The sequence below is a fragment of the Cibotium barometz genome, chromosome 53, assembly GCF_041138505.1.
Source record: "Cibotium barometz isolate CiBa-2024 chromosome 53, ASM4113850v1, whole genome shotgun sequence".
Taxonomy (NCBI): Eukaryota; Viridiplantae; Streptophyta; class Polypodiopsida; order Cyatheales; family Cibotiaceae; genus Cibotium; species Cibotium barometz.
Genome location: NC_141098.1, coordinates 30,538,735 through 30,559,865, shown reverse-complemented (window position 1 = coordinate 30,559,865; position 21,131 = coordinate 30,538,735). Strand labels below are relative to the sequence as shown.

The 21,131-nt window shown below is 40.3% G+C and overlaps 1 protein-coding gene across 1 annotated transcript; it reads right to left on the bottom strand.

Moving 5' to 3' along the window:
* Window positions 1-13,455: 13,455 nt before the first annotated feature.
* Window positions 13,456-20,474, bottom strand: LOC147608519 (kinesin-like protein KIN-5D). Its single transcript, XM_086788883.1, has 23 exons — window positions 19,803-20,474; window positions 19,456-19,573; window positions 18,615-18,773; window positions 18,183-18,523; window positions 17,914-18,052; window positions 17,696-17,793; window positions 17,429-17,585; window positions 17,267-17,336; window positions 17,095-17,171; window positions 16,929-16,982; window positions 16,764-16,844; window positions 16,568-16,679; window positions 16,367-16,453; window positions 16,093-16,268; window positions 15,831-15,992; window positions 15,621-15,728; window positions 15,361-15,519; window positions 15,187-15,270; window positions 14,895-15,100; window positions 14,712-14,813; window positions 14,513-14,622; window positions 14,252-14,403; window positions 13,456-14,152 (listed from the first exon to the last, which is right to left on the bottom strand). Exons 1-23 carry the CDS (start codon window positions 19,895-19,897, stop codon window positions 13,907-13,909), a joined length of 3,093 nt encoding a protein of 1,030 aa, XP_086645009.1. The 5' UTR covers window positions 19,898-20,474; the 3' UTR covers window positions 13,456-13,906.
* Window positions 20,475-21,131: the final 657 nt, after the last annotated feature.

Sequence of the window (21,131 nt, the reverse complement as noted above, 5' to 3'; positions counted from 1 at the left end):
TCCACAAACACTTGAGATTGACCAAGAAGAACATTGGTGCTTCTATGAAAAAGTTGGAGCTATTGTAAAAATTTATGCCTTCTTTGGTTAAATGTGTGTGTGAGAATCCCCATGCAGCTCGTATGGTTCTAATTAGACTTTAAAGCTAAAAATTGGGAGCTAATTCTTCCTAAAGAAGTTAATAAAACCTAAAGTTATTCTAAAGCTAAGCTACCTCATATGGTTCTAATTAGACATCAGCTAATTCTTCCTAAAGAAGTTAATAAAACCTAAAGTTATCCTAAAGCTTAGCTAGCTCTAATACCAAATGTTAGATTTAGTTAGGAGATTTGTGAGTTAAAGGAGGATCAAAGTGTTGTTAATTAGCCTCTATAGCCATACATAAAGTTGGCAAAAATAAAACAAGAAGGGTCTAAAAAGCAAGATATGCATGACAAAAGAGTGGGTTCAATCTCCCTCCATGCATGAGTGAGAACTCTTCCTCATGCATGTATTTTTGTATTAGCAAAAAGAAAGTGCTCTCAAGAATAGCTTGATACATTCCACTTTGGGCTATTAATATCAAAAAGTAACTTGGTCTCCAAGCTTAGCTATTTACATTCAAATTGTAGTAATTTAATTAAATGAAACTATGGGCGGGCGACCATCAGCACATAACCAAAACCTGACGGCCGTGCACCGGCCAAAATCCATCGCACCCACGCTACTCCGTGCATTGATCTACTCACAAAAACACAAGACACATTAAATCTTGCTTATCTGCCCATCACGATGCAACCACTGCTTCTCCACACTCTCGCGCGTAGCCAGTCACGACCGTGTGCAGCAGGCATACCCTAAATACCACCCTAAATACCACATAAAATATCAAATAATTTCATAATTAATTCCACAATTCACATTTCCATAACATACAACGGGGTTAAAAATCAACTGTCCTCAGTTGTTTAAAATAAACAAAAGTAAGGGTGGCCAACCTCATACTATAGTGCTGCCTCAGTCGGCAAATCGGCACTAAATCAAAGTGCTGCCTCACTTGGCGAATCGGCACTAAACTAACGTGCTGCCTCAATCGGCGAATTGGTACTAAATGAATGTGCTGCCTCAATCACAAATCGGCACTAAATGAATGTGCTGCCTCAATCACGGCGAATCGGCACCAAAACATGTGGAAGAACTATGAGACTTCCTCAGTGAAAGAATCAATGTCCATAAAAGAATCAATGTGAATGTGATTGGTATGCTAGAATCAAGTGTTGATAGTGTAGAGTAAGCGATGTTTCAGGAATCCACTGTGATTCTTCAATAGAATGATTCTTATGCTTCACCGAGTAACGATGATACATGGTGCCAGTACCAGGTGGTTGTTTGGTCATGGTGGTCAATAATACTTTCATGTACTAGAACTTCAGTCGAGGAGAGGAGAGACATCAATAACAAGGTTAACAGGAGTGGGGCTTTTAAAGGGTCTCAATAAACTAATGTGGAATGAGTTATGTATCTTCCAGTCAGTGGGAATGCCCAAGCGGAATGAATTTTCATTGATTTGTTGGATAATAGTGAATGGTCCATAAATCTAGGAGCCAACTTGATCTTAGGATGTTTGGAAATATTCTTTAAGTATCTTTTCTCTATGTGAAGCCAAACTAGATCATTTTCTTTGAATTTCATTGGTTGTTGTTTCTTGTTGGCTTAAGCGGTGTATTTCAATTGTGCTCGCTTAACAGATTCAGTGACTTCACCTAGAATAGTAGCATGGTCATGAGCTAAACTATCAGCAGCTTGAACATCACTAGTTATGGTAGAGACAGGAATGGGAAGTTCTTGCCATAGACAATTTCAAAGGGAGCTTGACCCCAGTAGCCAAATAGGGGATAATTTTGTAAGAAAATTGAAGTAGAGGCAAATGTTGATCCTAATTAGAGGGTCGGTCAATAGTGTAGGATCTAAGAAGATCCATAATAGTGTTGTTTAGTAGCTTCAGTGTCCGGCCATTGCTTTCTAGATGCAAAGCGGATGTAAAGTCCATTTTAAAACCTAAGTTCTTGAATAGAGCAACCCAAAAATGATTGCAAAAGCGGCAATCTCGGTCAGAGAGAATTACTTTTGGAAAGCCATGGTGAGGAAAGATAGTCTTAATGAATAGCTTAGTAGCTTAAGGGGTAGACAGGGTCTTGCAAGGTACAAAGTATGCTTGCTTGCTAAATCCATCAACTATGGTCCATATCATGTCATTATGAGAGGACGTAGTCGACAAACCAGTAATAAAGTCCATTGAAATCTCTTCCCATGGACCTTTGGGAATAGGTAGAAGCAATAAAAGACCAAAAGATTTACCATGATGGCGTTTAATTCTTTGACAAGCAATACTTTCAGACATAAATTTTGCAATGTCATGTTTCATGTCAAGCCAAAAGAAATATTCTTTACATGCAGCTAATGTGGATTGAATTCCTCTATATCCCATATATGCAGGATCATGCATCTCAATTATGGCTAGTTCTCTAAATGGTGCAATGATGCAAAGTATCTTTTGAAAGAACAAAAATCCATTTACATAAGTGTAATCATTTAGTTGCAAAGAATTGTTAGCATGTATGGCATTCCAATGCAGGTGAAAAATCAAGATCATCAGCATATGAGTTAATCATGGCATCGAAAGATTGCACTTGAATAGCAGACAAATTATTTAAATAAGCATGTTTAAGTGCATCAAATGAATTAGAATTGCAAACAAAACTTTGGTTATCATCAAGAGGTCTGTGACTTAAAGCATCTACAACTACATTAACGCGGCTTGGTTGATATTGGATCATAGGGTGAAAATTTTGGATAAAAGAATCCTATTTGATATGCCGATCCGATATTAAAGATTAGGTCAACAAGTGCTTGATAGCCTGTTGATCCATCTTTATTAGTACCTCAGATATCCCATGAGATAATGCTTCCATATGTTGAGGGCATGGACAACAGCCAAAAGTTCCTTGTCATAGGTACTATACTTGGCCTCATTGGGTTTGAGCTTGCGGCTCTCATAAGCTATGGGATGGTCATCTTGCATGAGGATTGCGCCTATGCCAAATTCACTAGCATCTGTGTCGACTTTAAAAAAAAGGACGGTCAAAGTTTGGGAGTTGTAGGACAATTGCATGGGCCGATAAGTACTTCAAAGTTTTGAAGGACTTTTGCTAACTGTCACCCCATTGAAAAACTGTCTTCTTGCGAAGCAAGAGAGTCAATGGGAGAGCAATGAGCGAGAAATTCTTTACGAATTTGCGGTAAAAACCTGCTAGACTTAGAAAAGATCTAACTTCATGGACATTTTTAGGAGTAGGCCAGTCTTGAATGGTCTAGACTTTCTTAGGGTCTACTCGAATACCGATATAATATGTCCTAGATATTCTATCTCAATTTGAAAGAAAGAACTTTTGTCAAGGTTAACATATAATTTATTTTCCCTTAACAAACCAAAGACAATACTTAAGTGATCCTTGTGTTCTTCGCAAAGTGACTGTAAATGAGAGAATATCATCAAAGAAAACAATCACAAAATTTTGATAATCTATAAAAAAAATTTTCATCATGCGTGCAAATGTGGTAGGAGCATTAGTGAGACCGAAGGGCATGACAACGAACTCACAATGTCCTAATTGTGTATGGAAATCAGTCTTGAAGATATCAACAAGATCCATACAGATTTGATGATACCAAGACTTTAAGTCAATTTTACTAAATACACTTGCACCTTTCAATTTATCTAATAGGTCATCAATTCTAGGGATTGGGTAGCGGTTCTTAACAGTCACTTTATTTAGTGCTCTATAGTCTATGCACATCCTAAAGGTTTTATTCTTTTTTTACCCAAGCAAGCCAGGTGCACCAAACGAGGAGCTACTAGGGCGAATGAGACCTTTGTCAAAAGCAATTCAACTACTTGATGTTACACTTCTTGTTGGTTCCAAGGGTTGTTTCTATATGGTGCTTTGCAAGGCGGTTGAATGCTTGGAAAAGAAGTTCTATTTTATGGTCTAAGTCACCACGAGAAAGGGGTAGATGGGGAGGATACTCATCCGCAAAACAATCATTAAATGAAGCAAGAAATTTGTGTTGTTGTGGGGTGAGACAGAAGATTCTTTCTTTTCCACTTCATTAACATAAATTATGTACGCTTTCTCATGTTTCCTTAATGCACGACGTGCTTGTGTGTGAGGGATGGGTGGAAACATTTCAAGCGAAGAGTGACTAGATAAAGAGATAGATTGATTATTGAAATTGAAAGACATAGTGTGTGTATGATAATCAATCTGTGGATTATGTTGGTGTCTAAATGGCATACCAAGAATAACATCTGTGGAGTGTAGAGGTGCAATAACAAAATTTTATTTTTCCTTTATAAAGACCAATAGAAATTTCGAGATCTTTTATTTCACGTGTGCCATTGTACCTAGTTCCTTGAAAAGCATATTCAACTTTGTAAGCAGAGGGAGAAGTTTCAAGTTGGAGTTTCTTAATAAGTTTTTCAGAGATGAAGTCATGTAAACTACCATCATCGTGTAAAACACATACTTCAGAACCATTTATATGACCTTTCATTTGTACTAAAGCATGTAGCGAGGGAGGCATACCTGGATCAATAGATTATGTGTTGTTCACCTCAGATTGAAGAGTGTCTTCACTCCAATAATCTGGAGCAAAATCGAGATCATCAATAGCGCTATCCTCTTCAATATAGTGGAATTTTGCCGATGAAGGGTTGTCTATTTTGGAAGCTTAAAAGAGCACTGAGACTATTTATGGCCCCTTTTAAGACATTTATAATAAAAGATGGGATATTTGTGCTGTGAATCAGCCCGTGGTGCATGCACACTATTGTGGCTAGACTAGGGCTTTGAATTTACATCATTTGGCTTGAAATTAGCCACATTAGATACATTTTTATTTGGGAAAGTGGGTGCACAAGTGTTGTTAAAAGTGTGAGTGCGTGGAGTAACAAAAGGTTTATGATTGTTTGTTACACAAGACGATTGTCGATTTTGAGTTGCTGCTTATGGTTGGCAAAATTGAGTAGCCTTTTTTGAGAAGAGCGAACCATCTAGGCAATAGATTGAAAATCTTTCTCCGTGGTGTCGTCAGAGAAAGAAATTGCTTTCGTAGAGCGAAGAGGACTTCAGAGTGTTGATTTTTGCTTGTATGCCACATTGAAGACCATCTTTCGTATTTGTGTTGAAGTGAATCTTCAAGCACGTCCTTCGAGCATACAAAGGAGTAAGAGGCGTTGCCAAAAACACTCTGTATATTGACTCATGTTTTCACCTTCAATCCATGAGAAATTTGACCATGCGCCCCGCGCGTGAAGATAAAACTAAGGTGTTAAGAATGATTCTTTGACCTTCTCTTAGAATGAGGCCCAAGTAGTAGGGCGATCAGTGCTATTGTGGAGCATATTCCACCATAAAGTAACTTTATCATTCATATGGTTGGTGGCGCACTTGATTTTGTCATGCTCAAAAAATAATTCTTCGGCAAAGTAGTCATCAAATTGACTCAACCATGACAAAACAAATTTTCCATCTTTGCGACTGTCAAAGCGAGAAAAAGTAAAAGAGCGACGACTTATCTTTTGTTCTTTGCAGGTTTATTGAGCGTCATTGAGCGTCGAATGCAGCTCGCAAAATTTTAGCAACTCAGTCGTCCTTAGCGTCAATGTCCCGTAATCACTTATCGCGGTCTTGTAATTGGCGTTCAACATCATGAAGTTGTTGTTGCAACAAATAAATTTGTTGTTCCTCCAGAGTAGCATCAGGCAAAGGGGTACCCATGTTAGAGCTGTTTTGCAATGAGTTGTCACTTAATAATAACGACATGATGAAGAAAATTGAAAACCAAGAGTGGAAGTTACTAGAGCACTGATGAATTAAGCTTATAAATTTTAGCAACTCAGTCGTCCTTTTAGCATCAATGTCCCGTAATCACTTGTCGCGGTCTTGTAATTGGTGTTCAACATCATGAAGTTGTTGTTACAACAAATAAATTTGTTGTTCCTCCAGAGTAGCATCAGGCAAAGGGGTACCCATGCTAGAGCTGTTTTGCAACAAGTTGTCAATAACGACATGATGAAGAAAATTGAAAACCGAGAGTGGAAGTTACCCGAGCACTGATGAATTAAGCTTATGAATTACCCTCTTCAAAATAATGGATGACTTGATGAGATCACAATCAATATATATGTTTATATACCGAAAAGCTTTTAATTACAGGCTTTAGAAACCTTTAAGTAAAAAGCTTCACTGAATCGCACACACCTGCCGTGGGCCATCGACGAGGGGAAGGAGATGATGTTGGCTAGAGACGGAGAAGGAGAGCACCCAAGGAGGTTTTCAGGCACGCTCGTCAGATCTGTGCACTCCGATCGAGTCGGATCTGAAGAGATATGGAGGGAGAGAAGCCATCGGCTGCGTGGAAGAGAAGGAGAGAGAAAATCTTCTCTTTTTTTTATAAATTTTTTTTTAAATAAATCCAAGCTTTCTCTACTATTCACTCCACTTTTCACTCTACTATTCATTCTACTATTCGGAGAAAAATTATATCTCTACTTTTAAAAAGAGGACGACAAAAACAAAACCATAGATATTTTTATTTTTCAAGACAAAAATTCTTATGGATTCATATTTGAGAAAAACATAATAAAAATATCATTTATTGATCTTTCAAGTGATTACAATACCAATATTCTTTTTTTGGAATAAAGGAATATATTCTAGCTTGTGGATGTTCTCCTCATTGTCACTATCATCAACTTCAATATCAATTGGAATGTCTTTATCTTTCTTAATTTCTTTACCCGGTCTATGTGTTTGCTCTTCCTCCATTATTTCAATTGTTTGCTTATTTGTCTTATATAAATTCTCTACTATTTCATCTTCATTAAAGGCATACCTTAAATCGTCAACTTCATTCTCATTTCTTTTCCATCTATTCATGAATCAATCTAATCTTGGATGTGAAGCATCGAAATTTTGTTTATTAATAAAAATGTCAAAGATATCTTTCATGGTTGTGTTGGATGGGTATACCATTGTCCTCCATAAAGCATCAACTTTTTGAAGCTCCATTCCTCTTCCTTGATATGGTGTTATCCAATTAGAAGATGGGTAGTACTTTCCTGTCTTGATCATTTTATGAATGGTGGTGCAGAAATTATTGCCTAAAGAATGCTTTAAATAGAACTTCCAAAACATCAATGCTCTATAAAAAATGTTTGTTGGAGTAAGACAAACTTTGTTCTTCAAATCATCTGCACCATATTGCATGTAAATTTCTATTCCCTTTGTAATATCTTCAGCACTAATATTATGTGACACATTTTTATAATGAGGCTTATCAATATCTTTCATACAATAGCCTATCATACCATGAAATGTGTGCATGTTTTTCTATCTTAATGCTCTACACATTACAATGCCACCAATTGGATTATTCTTATCCCATCCAAGATACTTTTTGATGAGCTTATTTACTGCAATTATTGACTTTGCATGAATTCTAAAATGACCATTTGATAGTGTAAATGGAAAACTGTGCCTCCTCTTTCCAATGAGCAACTACCAGCAAGGCATTCTTTAGTGATAAAATCATGAAGATTATTTAGTAATGCTTCATCAATGTCACTACCACCTAATGATATAGTCACACTTAGCTCAAGTACTTTCAAGCTGACATTGGATTGATCTAACATTGCATCTTCATTAGATAACTTCTTTGGTCTTCCACGATTTTTCTTAGGTTCCATGCTTGAAACTTCATGGCTTTCAATAGTTGAATTTATAAATTTTCCAGTCGTTAATTCTCTTGCTCTTTTTTTCATTTTTGACATTTCACTACATAATAAATAAGAAAAAAAAGGTTAATAATTCAGAATACATATAGTCAATCACCCGCTGATTGTGTCGATTCTGTTCACTAAACCGACGGATCTCATTTGGGTCAAAAGAGATGAAATTTATATTTTTTAAATATAAATAAAAAAAATTCAATAAGGTCTCTTACAGGAAGTTGCTGAATCGAACGACTGTAGAGCGATTGCGGCACACCGCTAACTGCTATCTTGCCCACGCCTGTGAGGACAATTTGGAACAATCGCACGACGCTGATTGTGTCGGTTCTTTAGAGTCATTAAAACAACCATAATATATATGGACAAAAAAATAATAATAATGAAAACAAAGTAATTAAAAAAATTGTGGCCGCCACCCTCCGTCTCCGTCTCCGTCTCCGTCTTCATCTCCGCCGCCACCCTCCGTCTCCGCCACCATCTACTCGCCTGCAACAACAAGCGCCTTCTTCTCTAAGCCTACCCATCTCCATCTCCGCCACCATCTACTCGCCCCACCCTCCGTGAACGTCTCCATCTCCGCCACCATCTACTAATCCTATCCTCAATCGTATCCACTAATCCTATCCTCAATCGCATGGCCAGATTGGCTAGACGACTAATCTCTCAGACTCTCAATAGATTAATCCAGCCCTAATTCGGACAAATCCACTAATCCTCTCCTCAATCGCATGGCTGCACTGCTAATCTCTCAATAGATTAATCCACTAACGTTTCTTGCATGCGTTAAGCTAATCCACGACGCAGTCTCCGAGAGGAATTCGTTCGATTTCGCTCCGCCACCATCTACTAATCCTATCCTCAATCGCATCCACTCATCCTATCCTCGATCGCATGGCCAGATTGGCTAGATGACTAATCTCTCAGACTCTCAATAGATTAATCCAGCCCTAATTCGGACAAATCCACTAATCCTCTCCTCAATCGCATGGCTGCACTGCTAATCTCTCAATAGATTAATCCACTAACGTTTCTTGCATGCGTTAAGCTAATCCATGACGCAGTCTCCGAGAGGAATTCGTTCGATTTCGCTCCGCCACCATCTACTAATCCTATCCTCAATCGCATCCACTCATCCTATCCTCGATCGCATGGCCAGATTGGCTAGACGACTAATCTCTCAGACTCTCAATAGATTAATCCAGCCCTAATTCGGACAAATCCACTAATCCTCTCCTCAATCGCATGGCTGCACTGCTAATCTCTCAATAGATTAATCCACTAACGTTTCTTGCATGCGTTAAACTAATCCACGACGCAGTCTCCGAGAGGAATTCGTTCGATTTCGCCCAGTGAAAATCTACCACCCTACGTTATGATCGATCATTATTATAAATCTTCCAGAGAATGTGGATGAATAAGGTATCTTACAGGAAGTTGTTGAATCGAACGACGGCCGCCAAGCGTCGTAGCGTCTTTTGCTGAATTGAACGACTGGCACCAAGCGAAAGTTGCTGAATTGCACGAGGAGGAGGGACAGATGCACGGGTGAGAGAGAAACGGTGACGGTTGTCGTTTAATTATTTCATGCAACCAATCTCTAAATTTAATCGTAATGGAAAGGACCTTGGAAAAGCATCTCCTTCACTAATTAATACATTTCTTTTTTTTACTCATTGTGGACCCCTATTCGCGTGTTAAAGCCGTCCAACGCTGCCATAAACATCCCCGCTTCTTTCAAGGCTATGTTCTTCTCCCTTCTCGTCCTCTTCAAATTGTAGCTTGAATTAATTAATTAATCTCCAAAGCTCTGATAGCAATTCTGTTAATTAGCCTCCATAGCCATACATAAACTTGACAAAAATAAAACAAGAAGGGTCTAAAAAGCAAGACATGTACAACAAAAGAGTGGGTTCAATCTCCCCCCATGCATGAGTGAGCACGCTTCCTCATGCATGTACTTTTGTATTAGCAAAAAGCAAGTGCTCAAGAATAGCTTGATACATTCCACTTTGGGCTATTAATATCAAAAAGTAACTTGGTCTTCAAGTTTGGCTATTTACATTCAAATTGTAGCAATTTAATTAAATGAAACTGTGGGCGGGCGACTATCGGCGCACACCAAAACCCGATGGACGCGCAGCGGCCAAAATCCATCGCACCCACGCAACTCCGTGCACTGATCTGCTCACCAAAAACACAAGACACATTAAATCTCGCTTATCCGAATCACAATGTGACCACTGCTCCACGCTCTTGCGTGTAGCCTAGTCACGACCATGCGGCAAATGAGCATACCCTAAATACCACATAAAATATCAAATAATTCCACAATTCACATTTCCAAAACACAAAGCATAAGGGACACCATTATAACATGATGAGTGAGCAAGATATTAAAAGTGTTGATAATACTTAATCACAAAAGAAATGCAACATGGTGGAATAATCTCACACCTATCTTCACTAGAATGGAGCAATATTATATAGGATTGAAAACACAAAGCATATGACATCATTATTGATGACATGTGATGTCTAGCGTATCTACTATATCAGCTCTATGATCCTACGGCTAGAAGTCAACAATGTGGGCTTCATTTAATGTTGTGGAATCAATACTAATGCTACTTGTTCTTGGTGCCTTCTCTAGGTGATTTCTTTAGCTTTCACATGAGTAAATGCCAAAGGTTTGAAAGCCCCCATTCACCATCAACATGGATATTGGGTGTATGTTCCCACATTTTCTCAACCCTATCATGCCTAAACAATGTTTGATAGTGACCAAAATTTGTAAGTGTGTGGGGGGCACCCCTCTCCGCACACTTTTAAGGTTTGGTCACCGTTTAACATTGTTCAAGTGAGATATGATGCTCCATCTCGACTTCTAAGTGACCAAACTTTTGAAGAGTGTAGGGTCCCTTCCCCTTTTGGAAAGAGATACTCATGGAGCAAGGCTTCCTTTTTAACTCCTTTTTTTTTAATTAACTTTTCCTTTAATCTTATACTATACCTTTGCACCGGTATCCAATCTTATACTATACCTTTGCACCGGTATCCAATCAATTGAAATAAGGGGGTGCACATGCACATAATCCCTTCATTATTTTTAGAAGGCCATGCACTTGCCTTGTTCAATTGATGAATTTTTCTTTTTTATGCTTCGGACCATGTGGAATTTGCAATTTGTCCTCCTACGATATTCCCCAAATCCCATTTAATTAAGGTCACTTCTCGTTTAAAATTGGTACATTTTCTAGTTTACTAAGTTCAAGGACCCCGATTAGAATTCCATATTTTCTTGGATTTTTATCTTCCCATTGAAACTAGTTAGTTGAGGACTTTGAATAGCAAAAGGAGCCATCAAGATAATAAAGCAATGTAGATCTTTTATAACTTTTTTTCGCAAAGTATTTATATTTTTGCTCGTACGCTCCAATGTAAATGAAAGTAAGCATACTCCTCAAGATTAAATTATGAAATAAGCAAAATTAAAGCCAAAGTAATCATCCTATGTGAAAATTTACATTATATCTTATGACCCAAAAAAAAATCATAATTACAAACAAAACTTTTGAGATGCCAAAAGAATAATATGTATATTCTCTTCGAATAGCTATGGTGTTGTTCCTACATCTGTCTCTTGCATATTTGTCTAATGCATGATCTGGAAAAACAAACGTTAAACTTGATTAAAGAAAAGCTAATTGGGATGCAAAAACATAGAAATGAAAACAAATTTTTTAAAAACAAAATTTGCTACCATGTGAGGTGGGCAGGTCCCACATAGGATGAGCTTTCACAAGTTCAGCAAGGAGGAGTCAAGCATTGACCTTCTTTCTCTTCACTAGAGCTTGGAGGGGCATCCATGGGAGTGATATGGGACTTGGGAGGGTGAGGAGGAGGAGGAGGTGGTGGTGGTAGTGGTAGTGGTAGAAGAGGACCATGTAGAGCATGGTGGTGGTGGTGATGGTGGTGGTGGTGGTGGTGGTGGGGGGGGGGGGGGGTGGTAGAAGAGGAGCATGTATAGCATGGTGATTATGACTCAGAAGAGGTCTTAGGAGTAGGAGGAATTTTTTGCTTATTCCATTCAAAAATACAATTGAATATGAAATAAGGCTTTTAAACCTGAAACCCCAACTTTAAGGACTTTTGTACTTTTTCCTTTTAAAAATATGGGAAAGGTGTAAACCCATACTTTGCTTTGCTTTTCTTTTCTTTTTTTTTGGAAAATTCAAATCTATGCAAGAAACTAAACTTAATTGATTGATCATAGGTGATTGAATGCATGTGAGAGATCTGCCCTCCCATGTACTTTTTGACAGCAAGATAGTGGGTCTGCATGCATACCGAACCAAATCTAGGACACTTTTATATCACTTGGTGGCTTCTACACTTTATATATATGCTTTTTGCCCTTTTCCCTTTTCTATTGAGTAGATGGAGGAAGTTCAACCACATTAGTTGCTTTTTGAATACTTCCATTATCTTTTTCCATCTTTCACATTTACCTGTCAAATGCATCTAACCACTATTTTACACCCCAATTTGGCCAAGTTTTCTACCACCAGAGCTTATTGTCAAAGCAGCAGAGAAAAAAAGGAGGTTTTGACATCACAAGCACATGCCCAACAACCTCCTTGAACTCTCATTCTAACACAGGATTCTTTCAAGTGTAAGTAGAAGTGATTCTCATGTTATCATGTCAATGAACTAGACACTTTTCATGACAAAGGGCAACACACTGCGTTAATTTGAACAGAGGCTTTTCAACCACCACCGTCTGACACAACGTTTTAGATTTCTTTGGCTATGAAGGTGCAGTTCTGTGTTAAGATGTGTGGCATTCCACCCCAAGCAAAAAGAAAGCTCTTCAGTTGTGCTCTGGAGCTGGAACATTGTCCATATCGCCACCTCTTTATCTAACGTGCACAAGCTGTTGCAAACAACAATCTTTATCATGCTTTTTCTTGAACACCTGCTGGTGGATCAACCTATCTTCAGATGCAAGCCATAAACATGCTTTATGTAAAGTTTTTCATATAATTTGTGTGAATCAAGTCAGTCTGTGGTAGCACCAAAGATGCCCCAACAGAAATTTAATAAAGATGTAGAAGAAAGGCATTCATGTGGGTGCAATGGGTGAGTCACACGACGTGATCAAATGCCCATCAGACATTTTTCCAGCTCTTGCGTACACAATCATCAGTAGCACTTTGTTTCCATGGAGGAGCATTCTGGAGAACGCTTGTGTAGCTCCATGTCCTGCCAGAATCCCTGACGAAATGAAATGGGCCTCAGTCCGCAAATTTGCAGAAAGACAGCTCCCCACTATAGTGGATCACCATGTACCTGCAAACCTGCATTGTAAGGTCCATTCCCTAATTCATAAAAACTTGACCTTTCATATTCCCCAGCACCAATTCAAAAGCTTCGGTGAAATTAAACCCTTTTGAGGCTATCAGCGTGCTAAGAAAGGGTTTCATCACATGAGAAAAAACCTTGCCACTATTTGGAAGCCAGCACATGGCCATTGACTTGGTTGAAATACACAGTTTGATTGCCATGGAGAGGAGGATACTGGTCTTCAAAGGAAAAAAGTAATGCATGGGGTGTTTAAGATGGGGGATATAAAGGGCTATGTTCTTTTATTATATACAAATTGTAGAATATAGCAAAAGCTATAAAATTGCAGTAAACTCTGAGGATCTTCTACATACATTATATATATGGTTTGGTATAGTACAATGTCATGAAACCTTCCATTTTGAAGGACGGCAAATATTTGTGTAAGTATGCATCAGCCTTCGTGGAAACCTGGCTCTGCCCTCCTGAAACATGATTTGAGACCTAGGTTTGACTGGCTGCAGCAAGGACTAGCTGTGAACTCCTTTCCTTTTGCATCAGCCTTCGTGGAAACCTGGCTCTGCCCTCCTGAAACATGATTTGAGACCTAGAGTAAAGAGTATGTCCTCCCCTGATGACTGCCAGCCTTAACAAAAGAGTACATAGCAGGACACTATACTTCAGATGGATGATAATCTCGTAAATAAGCAAGCACTATACAGCCTTGGCTTAGTTCACAGTTGTGAGAGGCACCCGCCCATCCCTTAGCAGTGAAGAGTCTGCAAAGATTGGGATCTTGGTCTCCCTTACGAGATTTTTCTGCCCACCACTTTTCTCACACATCAAAAAGTGGTTTGCCTCTTGAAACTCCAGAAGCATCCTTTCAAAGTCGGGGGCTCGCAGAGCATCAATAGAAGATAGACTGGGTACCTCAACGACCCTCTTCCTCGGTGTTGAGCACGTTGGTGTATCTTCCTGGGAAAAAAAAAAAAAGGCCTAATCTGAGAAATCTTCCAAGACAAACAGCTCCACAAGAAAATCTAACCTGACCAAGCTATCCAGGGTATTGCCTACCATGTACTCTTCATTGAAACACCTCTCTGCAAGGCCTTCAATGTCTAATGTACCAGAATAGTGAGAAGTCTGAAGTTCCATCAAAGAAGCTGATTGGCTGGAGCAGCTAGACAGAGCTTCTGTCCCTGCATCCCTGTCGTTGTTGAGGGAACCTAGTATCACAACAATATTTGAGTCACTGAATGTGCTTATGTCATATATAATCTGTGATAATACTCTAAAAGCAACCATAAAAGCATCACTCTTGAGATCAATAACTACCTTCTATGGACTCCAAAACCTTAGCATAGCCATTCTCAATGCCAGAACCAATGGACACATTGGACTCTTTGAATTTTGTTAACAAGAGCTCGTTATTGCACAGCCCTTCCCTGCAGGAACAAAGAATTGCACATATAAGGATGTTTTAGTATCCACAAGAATGTAAGGAATATTAATAGGTCTCAAATCAGACCATTACTTGACAATGGACTCCACTTGAATAAGGTTGTTCCTCTCGAGCTTCTGTAATGACTCTTGGGCTCCTCTCCACTTGTCTCCTGCTGCTTTGGTGCCCTTGACACTGTGACACGGCATCAAACCATCAGTATGTATTCCCTTGAGAATCTGAATGACCAGAAAATGTGTGACAGGAGCCCCATACCATTCCTGGAGAAGTCCTTGCAACTGAGAATTCTTTGCTGATAATCCAGCAGAATGCTCAGCATAAGCGGCTTCAGCCTGACCCATGTAGCCTTGCCACTTGATTCGAGCCTTTGATGAAATGGCGTGCATGTCAAGCATCCCATGTTCCATCTCGTTGAAGTCCTTAGCTCCAGTATCACGCAAATGCTTCAGTTTTGAGCTCACCTAGAGGTTTCATAGCAAAGGTAACTCAAAGATTGAATGTGTGTGGAGTGATTACATTCCAGATTATGCCAAATTACCATTCTTACCAACTCTGACTTCCTAGCAGTTGTAGCTGCCAACATCTCTGCAATCTTCTGAATCAACTGCTCTTCCTCCTTTTTGGAACAATCCTGTGTACGTGTATGAAACAAACTTAGCAACAAAAGAAGCATTCAGCATACTCGAAGGGGGAATCTACAAGGAACTGTTGGGATACCAACTTGATATGTTTCCTCCAGCTTATCAAGGCATTCTTGCTGGTTCCGATGGCTTAGATGAAGAGACTGGCATAACTCAGTAGTGCTCCTCTCTAGATTTACAAAGAACTTGATTGTCACTTGAGATATGGTCCTCGAGGCTTCAATGCTTTGCAAAGCTCCCTGTATCCCTTCAAAAGGAAACCCAAATTCAATATAGAACAGCTGGAAACACCAGCAACGAGAGCACTTAAGGAGGACATTATTATCAAGTACGTGACAACCTTCTGCAATTGTTGGGTGAATCCTGTGATTTCACTCTCTTGGTTGTGGAGAGCTGTTTGAAGGTCTTTAAGCAGCACTTCTGCTTCTGAGACAGCTGCTGAAAGCAGCTATTGGTAAGAGAAACAAGCCAACTGGGTCTCAGTATCCTATTGCACACATCCTCATTGTAATCTTCACATAGAACAATTGGTTCTCCACTCTATGCTTACCTCCTCTAGAGACAAGGAGTGACCAGAAAATTCTGAGTGCAGTTTCTCAAATGTTGATGATGACTCTTGTTCATGTGATTGAACCATATCATTCAAACCTTTTAGCCCAGAGCAATATAAGTCCTTCAAGCTTGAAACTTTCTTCTTCAAACCCTCAGAAACCTACAGTAACTCTGAAGGAAGCTCAGCACGAAGAATCCAAAATATGGGCTTATATAACCACATCAACATAGATACTTGTATGTCCAACATTCAGCTTTACCTCCTCTTTACTCGCCACAAAACATTTGAGCTGTTCCTCCATGTTTTGAAACTGCTGTTGCTGTTGTATAACAGAGCTTGCAACAGTTTTTCGAAGGGCTTCTAGGTGTTGACCAAGGTTAGAGTGGAAATCTTGCACCAGCTTGTGATTCTGTGTTTCTATGTTATCCTTCCGATCTGCATAACAAAAACTTTAAAATGAAAATGACTACTAAATGTGCGATTCGCACACACACACACACCCAGACTTGCTCATGGTAGACCAAAAAAATTACCAATTTTCAGATGCAACCCTGTGATGTCATTAACAGAATTTTCCAAATCTGACTGAAGATCCACAGCCTTTTCAACTAGGCTATTCTCTGCATTGTGAAAAATACAAGAATCTCTGCTTAGACTTGAACTAAACAAAAGAAAAGAAAACCATCTCACATTACTGTGAAATGTGAAAGATAAACATGTGTAAGCGCAGACACCTGATTGCTGTAGCTTGCTGATTATATAGTCTCTTTCCTTCATAGAGTAGTGACCTTCTTTGATTTTCTCTTTGGCATCAACCAAATCATCTTCGGTTTGCTCAAGCCTTTTCTGTAATGATGACATGTTGATTCACGTAGCTTGTGTGAAAACATGAATACTTAATCATGCAAAGCGCTTTTGATACCAACCAACCTGTGTTGCCTCTAGCTTAGCACTTAAGTATGCACAAAGCTGGTCCTGAGAATCAAGGGATGTTTGCATTTCTTCCAGTTGCTGCAAAAAAGCCAGTCAAGATGAGCTGCTTAGTAGAGGGATTAAGCAGTGGTCTGATAAGGAGGATCAAGTTCTTGCTCTGACCTTGTCTTTGGCTCGTAATTCAGACTCCATCTGTTCTAATTTGTCTGACATAGCCTGGAGTAGAAGAGCAACATTAAGTACACTTTTTGAGCCTTAGTGAATCAAAGACATAAGTACACCACATGACTACAAAATTCAGACTTGGCCAACTTAAACCCATCGTAACCTTCTTCTCAGCTTCTTCTTGTAAGTAACGATCACGAGGAAGGTAGATCCCGTTCCTCTCGCGAGCGGCAAGCACCTCTGTATTGTCAAAACACAGTTTGTTACTTCCTTTCATAATTGCATCTCCTTAACTTATAAGACAACTCTTCATCCATGGTTATTCGGGAGTCAACCTGTTTTGAGCTTCTCTATCTCCATATACAAATCCTTGATGAGAGCTGACTTCATCACTTTTTGGTTCAACTACCATGGAAGCACAGGAAAGCACATTAGCTTTTCTTGGATTCCATGAGCCAACAAAGCATGCACGAGTAAGCAATGGCAATGGTGAAAACCTCTGGCTTGTTTTTAATGCTCTTAGCCCGATATGCATAGTCAAGTGTGCTCAAGGTTTCTTCAAGACAGTAAAGAGAAGGAGAAATAGTCGCAATGATACATGTCTTCGTTTTCCCACCCAGTGACTCCCTCAAAAGCCTTGTGAGCTTGCTATCCCTGTTGATGACAATAGTGATAAATGTGCCACCAAAAACAAAAAAAAGTTATTATCGGTTACAAGATCACAGGTTTTCTTAGTGTGAAAGTTCAGCCTCTGCCTTGCTCACCTGTAAGGCACATGGCCCAAATGTTCTACAAGGGACGTGATAACACGACCCAGGGTTAATAAGCTCTTGTTGATCTCTCCTGCTTCACGAGCCCGTCCCTGCAAAACTGTAGATTAATAGGAGGGAGACAGGTTACCCTCATTGCTCAGTATTCTCTGCTACTTCAGTACTTATGCAAGGATTTGGTGCACCTTTGTGTGCTTTCTAGCTATGCGTACCTCACGAGCCCCTGATCGTGAAATGTTCTCGGAACCAGCCAAATCCACTAAATTTAATCTGCCGCATTTGATGAGCTCTTCACCTCCAAGGCTGGCCTCTTTTATATGGATGATGATAGAGAAAATTGAATGTGACCGACTGTGATCAGGAGAAGAAAAAAGGGGGTTTTAAAGGGGTGGTTTATGGACAAGCTTGACACCTGCTCTGCTTGTGGAGGGACCAATGAATGCAAGAGGAAATCAACCACTAACGTGAAAAGATTTATTACCTGCTCTGCTTGTTTAGCAGAGTTTCTGCAGTGCGGCGCTTTGAAGATCCCCTCTCAAGAAGGCTGAAAATCTCATTTGCACTGTAGACCACCTCTTCTTCCAGCCCTCTGACTAGCACCCCACCTTTCCCGTCTTCCATAAGAGCCAGCGGTTTGCGTTGCCTGTCCTCCACTGACTTTGAAATGTCATCAGGGGCCAGAAGATCCATGATCTCTTCATTGTAAAGCTCCAAGAAGGTCACCTTCATGCTGTATTCTGCATTCTGTCTCTCTAGTGTGTGGAAAATTTGCTCTACAGCCCGAGGAATGACTCCGGCATCGGCAGGGAGCTCACCTGCATTCTGTTTTTAAAACAATCTCAATTTTTTGTATGTGTTTTGCCAAGATTGGTACATCTGATTGGTCACAATTGTTCAAAGCTGCAAAATGTACCTTTGATTTCCTTGCCACCCCTTCCATCGTGTATGTTTTGCCCGTTCCAGTCTGTCCATAGGCAAAAATGGTGCAGTTAAAGCCTTCAAGCACTTCATTTACAATTGGGGATATGGCCTGATCATAAAGATCTCTTTGTTGAGCTTGCTGGCCAAAAACCTGAGAATAAAAATGAGCAATTCATCAGCTAACCTTCCACAAGGTTTAACAGTTCAAAACATGGTGGAAAAAGATAAAACAAATGGTAGATTCTCAATTAACAAATTGATAATGTGCATTCTAAATTTTATAATAACCTTGAGGTTATGGAAAGTCAAACAGCAGTGGGCTGGAAGGTGGCATTGGAGGGCCTAATTCTGGCCCTCCAGCCACTGGTGGCACACTCACTGCCGACTCACAAGAGTGTCGTATCAAGGCATAATTTGTCAATACCTGAAGCGTGTGGTAGAAACCTAAGAAGGAATCTGCACACACCCCTAAACCCAGGGTAGAATTCTAGGTAGAAGTCCCACATGGCCATGAAGCACTGGGATGCTAGAATTCCCACGTGACCATAAACACAGCAGACATCGGGCAAAAATCCAGGTAGAAATCCCACATGGCCATGCGGCATTGGATGCTAGGCTGTACTGCATTCGAGGATTGGAGGCGGATTCTAGGAATCCCACATGGTGATACACATAGTGCACCCCTAGACCCGTAGTAAAAATCGCATGGTCATGCGGCATTGGACACTTGGGATGAAGGGCGAATGTGATCAAAGCCATTGAGGATTCTGTGGCATTGAGGGAAGCTATACACAAAGGAGAGCATTGCAGCCATGGAAAAAATTATGGCTTGCCTTGTCGAAGGTAAAAGTGCGATCGACGAGCTTGGAGGCTACAGTGACTTCACGTCGAGCTTCATTGCAGAGGATGACCTGTGGGGCGTTGATGCGGAGCTCGTCCTCATTGAAAGGCCTGCAAGGAGGGGAATAAAGCTTCAAGAAAAAACCTCTACTGGATAAACCTGCAAACCCTAGCGAGCCTGCAAAACCCTAGAAAAAACAGTGTAGAATCCTGCAAACCCTCAGAGAAAACGCTGTAGAATCCTCCAGAAAAAAAACACTGTGGAATACTGCAAACGACGTACATGGATGGAAACCCTAGATCGACCTATCACCACAGAAAAATGTAGGGCGAAATGCACCTGCAGCGAAGAAGAACCTGCACGTGCACGCCTTTCTCTTTCTCCTTTGAAGCTACAGAGGGGGTGGGGCTTGCAGGAAAGAGAGGGGAAGGCATGGCTGTGAAGGAAAAACCATGCAGATTCAATGCAGGTTCTTCGAAGAAGCTGAGCTATGGCGGAGGAGGTTGCTGGCTATGGATGGAGAAAAGCTTACTGCATGAGAAAGCAATAGAAAATGAAGTGACCCTTTTGTCACCCGGGTCAGCAGTTCAAAAGGGCAATGCCCACTTTGCTCACCTAGCTGGCCATTTAACAAGCCACTACCTTTTTTTCCCCACCTTGCAAAGTTCAAGCCTAATCATTTCTTTTCTTTGTTGTTAATCCCACCTCTTACAACTCCTATGTGCCTACTAACCTAGTAAGTAGTGGACGGGACGTTGTCGCCCCGGCTCGTTCGCACATCCACAGTGGCTACCTAGGGACATGCAATGTTGCATGTTCAACTCCTCGCCCGCCCATCGTCACTCTATGGGCCATTACACATCTGCCCCAGATGGAAAGTGAGGGTTGCGAGACGAGATGGACGAGGGAGACTCTCCCCTCCCCTTTTCCGAAAAATGCGAGGGTGGGGGCTTATGTGTAAATGGTCTATGTACATCGAGGGTGGAAATGCTTGCTACCTATGGACATGTAATATTGTCTATCCAACTCCTCACCCATAGAGAGACATGTGCCAAGGTTATAAGTGCTAAACAATACATCTTGATCGTACTCCAAGCAATCTCCTTGTTCACGCTCAGAATGCAAACTTTGGCCTGTAAAGCACCAACATGTACCCTCCCCACTCTAGTGTAAACGTTCAATGCCTTGTCTCTATTGTAAACGTACACTCCCCCCCTCTTCCCTTTTGACTTTGCAGCTTTTAGCTTTGTTGCCCTTTTGTCCTACCCACACCATCACTCCCATGATACCCTTGCCCTACCTTTTACTTATTGTCTTCCTCCTTTCCAACCATCACACCACCATTTAGGTATTAATTTAGGTCACCTTTAACCACATCCTCCATGCTTTTCCTCACACCACCATTATTTTCTTTTCTCATCTTTAACAATACCCTCACATTCTCATAATTCATTACAACATCCACATGGCCCAGGGTCTGGTCTGCCACACTAACAACATAGCAATCACTATAGCCATGACATCAATGCTCACAATTATGTCATCACACACCTAATTCCACCACTAGAACATGATCCACAATCCACATCCTATGTAAAAAACCATAAACCTACCTCATGTGGCAAATCTTATCAAATGTTTGCAACCATAAGAAAATTGCTATCCTTT

What these genes read in the sequence shown, in the direction of transcription:
- LOC147608519 (XM_086788883.1), bottom strand. Translation starts at nt 19,897, where the DNA reads ATGCCTTCCCCTCTCTTTCCTGCAAGCCCCACCCCCTCTGTAGCTTCA. An exon ending in CAGCAAGCTACAGCAATCAG is followed by an intron (nt 16,454 to 16,567) that starts GTGTCTGCGCTT and finishes TTCACAATGCAG; the next exon opens with AGAATAGCCTAGTTGAAAAG. An exon ending in CAAGTGGAGTCCATTGTCAA is followed by an intron (nt 14,623 to 14,711) that starts GTAATGGTCTGA and finishes TTGTTCCTGCAG; the next exon opens with GGAAGGGCTGTGCAATAACG.